Source organism: Halichoerus grypus, chromosome 11, assembly GCF_964656455.1.
Source record: "Halichoerus grypus chromosome 11, mHalGry1.hap1.1, whole genome shotgun sequence".
NCBI classification, from domain to species: domain Eukaryota; kingdom Metazoa; phylum Chordata; class Mammalia; order Carnivora; family Phocidae; genus Halichoerus; species Halichoerus grypus.
In genome coordinates, this window is record NC_135722.1 from 4,547,494 (window position 1) to 4,554,137 (window position 6,644).

Below are 6,644 nucleotides of genomic sequence, written 5' to 3' on the forward strand. Positions count from 1 at the left end.
AGTTTCTTTTTTTTAATTTATTTATTAGGGAGAGAGAGAGAAAGCACAAGCAGGGGGAGTGGGAGAGGGAGAAGCAGGCTCCTCGCTGAGCAGGGAGCTCGATGTGGGGCTCGATCCCAGGACCCTGAGATCATGACCCGAGCCGAAGGCAGACGCTTAACCAGCTGAGCCACCCAGGCGTCCCTGGCAATAGTTTCTAAAGCTGAACCTTTGTAGGTGCTGTGACCCAGCAGTTTCATTCCTAAAAACAGAAACAACAGAAATGAGTGTACGTGTCCACTGCAGATGCCCACAGCGGCCCCAGCCTGGAAAGAACCCAGTGCCTGTCAGGGGCAGAGTTCTGTCATACGGTGGAATACGACATACCGGTGAAGAAGAAAGCACGGCCACCGAGCGCTCCTCGCAGCTGAGTCTCACAGGCGCCGTGCTGGTGAAGGCAGCGGGCATCACAGGGCATGCTGCAGGGGCCCAGAACAGTGGGAGCAGTCGAGGCCAGCACGGTGGTTCCCACTGGGGCGTGTTGGTGGGGAGGGGTCCTGGGGAGCCTCTGGGGGCTGGACTACCCTCCAACCTGACGGGGGTGTAATCCCCCCCAGGGCACATGCATGCTCCATTCATCACGCTCCCCCCCATGGGTGGTGCCCTCCCTGTCCCTCACGCTCCGTGAGAATAAGAACATGCAAACAGGGCAGGCTCGCTCCAGGCTGCTGCTGTCCGAAGGACCTTCTGCAGCGATGGGAGTTCTCGTGGCCTTGGGCACAGACCCTAGCTGTTTCCCTGTGCGGGGAGAGCAGAGTGTAGGTGCTTCTGTCGCTTCCATGTCGCTCAAATTGCATCGAATCTCTTTGCTAATAAAAATATGTATGCATCTGTCTGTCTAGATAGATAGTGGAAAGATAGGCAAACAGAGTTAAACAAGCCAGGATAAAAAGCTGAGCGTGTTGCGTGAGCAAGACGTGGCCCGGTGCTTGAGCCTCTGGGCTGGGCGTGAGCACGGGGACCGGGGGTCGTATCCATCACTGGCCATTTATTACTTCACCTCTCGGCCTCGGTTTCTTCATCTGTGAGACAGAAACAACAATGGTATTCACCCCCCAAGGCTGCTGTGAGGCTTGAGGGAGAGAGCGCACCTAGATCACACAGAAAGGTGCGTGGGGCACGGTCAGTGTTTAACACATGCCAGCTGTCAGCAGAGCACCACGACCCCAGCTGTCCCAGGAAAAAGCGCACAGAAATGCTGGAAAGGAAATAGGGCCACATGGACACGATCATATTCTTTGCATCTTTAACATTCAGTTATTTTACAATAAATATGTATGACTTTGAAACTCAGGAAAAAAAGAGCAATACCTTTAAGGGTGTAAATGAATTAAAATGAAACAAGAAGGTGACTCACTTTCTTAACTATGGAAGGACACACTGCCTCATGTGGCTCTTCCTTTTTTATTATTTAAATTCAATTAATTACCATGTAATTTATTATTGGTTTCAGAGGTACAATTCAGTGACTCATCACTTGCCTGTAACACCCAGTGCTCATCACATCTCCTGCCCTCCTTGATGCCCATCACCCAGCCCTCCACCCCCATCCAGTCCAGCAGCCCTCAGTGTGCTTCCTAGAGCGAAGAGTCTTTTATGGTTTGTCTCCCTCTCTGATTTCGTTTTATCTTTCCCTCCCTTCCTCTGTGATCCTGTTTTGTTTCTTAAATTCCACATATGAGTGAGATCATATGATCATTGTCTTTCTCTGACTGACTTATTTCTCTTAGCATGAGACCCTTTAGTTCCATCCACGTCATTGCAAATGGTAAGATGTCACCCTTTTTGATGGTTGTGTAATATTCCGTTGTGTCCTGTGCCTCTTCCTAAAGTAGCAGATGGATTAACACGGCACGCAAGTGAGATACCATTCACTGAATGTTATTTTTACATAATAAAGTACATTTTGACGGAGTTTTGTGTTTTCTGTCTTAGGCATGTCTTGATAGAAACCCAGAAGCTTTCCAACCAAAAATCGGGAAAGGGAAGTTGGGAGACGTGAGGCCTCGCCATAACAAAGGCTGTAACTGCCGGCGCTCGGGCTGCCTCAAGAACTACTGCGAGTGCTATGAGGTGAGCCGCCCCCGGGGCCCTGGGCTCTGAGAGCGGCCCCTGAGCCGGGGCTCCTTCGCTTCGGGAGCCCGCCGGGAGCGCCCAGCAGAGGCTCCCGCCGCGTGGCCCTGCCCGCCCTGTGGCAGCAGGTCGGGGGCTCCCAGGGGTGCGGAGCCTTGTCCCCAGGCTGGTGCTCAGAGACCAGGGCGGACGCGGGCCTTGGCTGCTGGGCAGAGCACACCGTGGGGCGGAGCGGTTCCTGGGCCTCGGTGTCCGCCTCTTTCTCCCGGACTGACTCACGGAGCGAGTGGAGGGGCTCGCTCTCTCCCTTCATCTTCCCGCTCCTTTCTTGGTGTTGCAGGGAGGGAGGGAGAGAGCAAAGAGCCCGCAGGCCCCAGCAGTGAAGCAGCCGGGAAACCCTTCCTTGAAAGGCCCTCCTTTGGTTTGCTTGCGGTCTTTGGGGGGTACCTGTGAATTTTATTTGTAAAAGGTTGTCCCAGAGGGTCAGGCTTGAGAAGAGTCCTTGTGATTCCGGGGACACACGTTGGAAGCTCTGAGTAAGCAGGCCCAGCCATCCCCCAGCTGGGATTTTGAAAACGCCGTCAAAACTAGTGCAGAGATAACGGAATTCAAGCAGTGAGTGCTCCCCCGCCCCCAGCGGAGCCGTTTCTCACAGCATCTCTGCCTGCTCTTCACCCACTTTCCGGGGGCTGAGCCTCTGCCAGGCGGCAGCCCACGTGAGGTGCGCATGTTCTGCAGTCTCTAGAGCAGACTAGAAATCCTGAAAAGCCTCTTGCTCAAAACACCCAGAGGGGCAGAGTAAAACACAATAGATACCCTTTGATGCGCATCTCTGAGCTGAAGAGAACAGAGGGACACCCCCAGCAGCTGAGACAAAGAGGGAGCCATGCTGTCAGCAGGGCCAGCTTCCAGACGGCCCCCCGCGGCCGGCGTGAGCGAGGGGGTGCGCCCCGGCTTGCCAGGCAGGCTGCCTTGTGCCTAGAGGTCGAGTCCGCGCACGAGCAGGCGGCAAGGGCTCCCCAGGACAGCCACGCAAGGCCGGCCCTTGGGTTTCAGACCCCCCCAGCCGCCCGTCCCCCGCAACAGTGGAGGCAGCAGGACACAGGCCCGCCTGGGAGGGCTGCGGGCTCGGTTCCAGAGCCCCGCAATAAAACAAATACCGCGCTCGGGCCGGGCCGGTGCAGGCATGCTCTTACTGCATGACGGGGTGCAGCGCGTGAAGTCCAAAACACAACGCACGCACCTTTGTTAAAAATGCTGCTCTTCCTCTGAGCTCTTAGCCGCCGTCACTGGGCACAGCTCGCCGGAGCAAACATGAGAATCATGAAAAGTTTGAAATATTGAGAGCACTACCAAAATGAGACAGAGACACGAAGTGAGCAAAGGCCGTTGGAAAACCTGTGTCGACGGGCTTGTTGGACGCAGGGTGGCCACAAACCCCCCATGTACGAAAACACAGTATCTGCGAAGTGCAGTCAGGGGGGTGAGCTGAGAGCTGCGGGCTGGGGCTCTAGGACCCAGGCTCTAGTCAGGGCCAGCGCTCCGACCCCCTCTCTCTGCTCGGGACTCACACCCGCACTCACACGCCAGTCTTCGAAACCCCTCCCCGGGTTTGTGTGAAAATTGCAGATCACACACACACACACACACACACACGTGCAAAGAGTTATATAAGGTCCAAATAGAATGTGTTGTTTTTTGATGAATTATAAGGCAGTCTAATTTTATTGAAGCATTTTATGTTACCAGGCCAAAATTATGTGTTCTTCTATTTGCAAATGCATTGGTTGCAAAAATTATGAAGAAAGCCCAGAACGGAAAACCCTAATGAACATGCCCAACTACATGGAAATTGGAGGGTTTGAAGGCAACCATCATTTGTCACCAACTAAATTCTCAGGACTACCAAAATTCAGACAAGATAGGTAGGTACTGTGAACCAGCCCTCTGAAGAGGGGAAACAGGTTAATTTGAGGAGAGTTAGTTTATACGCTGGAAAGAAAGTGTGTGTGTCTATGAGGGGGTGCGAGGGATGGGGAGGGGGTGACAGTTCCCCTGCTGGACCAGCCCGAGACCCCACCCTGTGCTTCCGCGGGGCGCCCACCGCCGAGACCGCTCTGTCCGGTCTGTCCTCACGGACAGAGTTACCTGCGTTCTGTGCAAGCAGAGGGCCCCGCAGGGATCGCCGACAGACAGCGAGGGCATGATCTCTAGACCGCGGGTACCTGACCCACTGCTTACCATGTGAGGTGACAGCCTGCCTACTGCGCTCCTTCCTAAAGGGGTGGTGGATCTCACACTAGGTGGATATCATCCCATTGAACTATGTTGAGGCCATGTTATAATCTCAAAGGTTGAGTGATGATTTTACTCTATATTGGACTAGATTTATCCATTTAAAAAAAATGCCTTTCAATTCGATGTCATGGGTGATATCATGATAGAGTACCAGATATCATGTATTCATATGCTTTTGAAAAGCCAAGTTCATGCTTATTTGGTCAGAGACATCAGAAGTACTCATCACTGTGAGCTGCCGAGGTCTTTATCAGTAAAAATTGACCAAACACGGCTTCATGGTCCGTGAAAGTCTGAGCGAAGATGTTCTCTCCCGGTTTCGGGACACGGTGTGTCCCACCGAATGTGACGGAGGCTCCATATGTTGGAGTCTGGCCTCAAAATGTCAGGACTCGACCTGAGGGCAGCTCTGTTCCTTCATCTTCAACAAAAGTCATTGTGTGTTGTCTGCATAGAGAGATTTTTTTTTTTTTTTAGATTTTATTTATTTATTTGACAGAGAGAGACACAGCGAGAGAGAGAGCACAAGCAGGGGGAGTGGGAGAGGGAGAAGCAGGCTTCCCGCCGAGCAGGAAGCCCGATGCGGGGCTCGATCCCAGGATCCTGGGATCATGACCTGAGCTGAAGGCAGACACTTAACGACTGAGCCACCCAGGCGCCCCCTGCATAGAGAGATTTTAACCAATCCCAACTCCTATGTCTGTTTTCATCATCCAGCACTTGTCAGTACTTTAGGAGGTTTTCCTAAATTTCTGCGGTTTGAGCACTGTGTGGGTGGCTGTCTAGCGAAGCTTGCCCCTTGGGCTCAGTGGGGACATGGCCGTCTTGTACGACAGGGTACTGCCGACTTTCGAAACCTCGTTCAGGGCTCCAACGGGCATTCGGAGGGGAGGCCGTGCTGACCGTGATCCTCCAAGGGGGCGGTCCTCGGAGCCGTTGGCATCCTGGAGCTCCAGGTGCCCCCGGGGGACGCGGGGCTTCCCTGAGCACACGCATTCTGCACGGAGCTGGGAGCAGGCTGCATGGTGCATCTCTAGGGCCTCGTCTTATCTGAGATGCCTGCCGCTACCCCTGCCCAGCCCCCGGGCTGGACGCTGTCGCCCCGGTGCCTCTGAATGTTACGGTGGATCTACTTTGGAGACTCTTTAGAATCTGCCGTGAGAAGGGGGTCAAGAAGCAGACGGGTTGCTTCTAAAAGCAGTGCTGCATCTTGTCAGGGTTTCCAACATTAGGAAGATAACAGTAGATTTTACTGGGGACGTTCTTCAAAATACCCTGACGAGGACGTCCCCTCGAATCTATAAGGTATTTAAAACGTGGCGCCAAGGACGGTGGGCTGTAACCGCTCTGTTTCTGCCAGGCGCTCTTCCTCGTGCATCTCCTGGGAGGTGGTGGAGGCCACCTGCGCCTGCCTGCTGGCTCAGGGCGAACAGGCCGAGAAGGAGCACTGCTCGGAGTGCTTGGCGGAGCAGATGATCCTGGAGGAATTCGGGAGGTGCCTGTCACAGATTCTCCGTATTGAGTTTAAATCCAAAGGGTTGAAAATTGAGTAGAGTTACCGTGTAGTGAAGTCAGAATGCATGTAGATTTTGTTTCAATATTCTGAGGGAAAGAAATCTATAGTCTAGAAAGGCTGTTTGAGGAACACGAGGCCGGGTCTGCGTCACCGGCTGTGTCCCTAAGGACGGGCTTTCCCTCTGCATCAGGGTGCCGGGGATTTCCTCAGAGCGGGTGAGGGTCTTGGCGACCACAACCCCCCTTTTTAAGGAAGTGCGGGGCACAACTAACCGCTGCTGTCTGGCCCTGGGGAGAGAGCGTTGAGCCCTGTGACCCTGGGAGAACCGTCTGCACACACGCACAGTGATGGAGGGTGCGAGCGGGCTCGGAGAAATAACAGTCCATCCCCACTGACTTCACCCTGTCTTGGAAATTTTCCTCTGGAGGCTTCTCTGCCTAAAAAGCCATATGATTTTTCACTAAAATGATTTTGAAAGAAATTCTCCAGTTGGGCTGCTAGGGTACAACTTAAAATCTCCAGAGAAGTACCGAATACCTGGAGGAACTCCCGAGTGTGGACATTTTCCCAGAGTCACACAAATTCTCCATCTCCCCCAGGGCCACCGGGATACACAGGCAGCCAGCTCGTGGTTATGACTGAAAATGATCTAGTTTCTTATGTGTTTTCATTTGAATGTGGAAAAGCTCTATTGTCCAATTAAGTTCTCCCTAATTAT

General features: G+C 53.3%; 1 protein-coding gene across 1 annotated transcript in view; it reads left to right on the forward strand.

Annotated features, from left to right (window-relative positions):
* The window catches only part of TESMIN (testis expressed metallothionein like protein), a 38,339-nt gene extending 32,376 nt beyond the window's left edge, over positions 1–5,963 (forward strand). Inside the window, exons 7-9 of the mRNA XM_036073426.2 lie at positions 1,975–2,112; positions 3,862–4,037; positions 5,771–5,963. Coding sequence (XP_035929319.1) covers positions 1,975–2,112; positions 3,862–4,037; positions 5,771–5,963 — 507 coding nt within the window. The remainder of the gene's footprint in view (positions 1–1,974; positions 2,113–3,861; positions 4,038–5,770) is intronic.
* Positions 5,964–6,644: the final 681 nt, after the last annotated feature.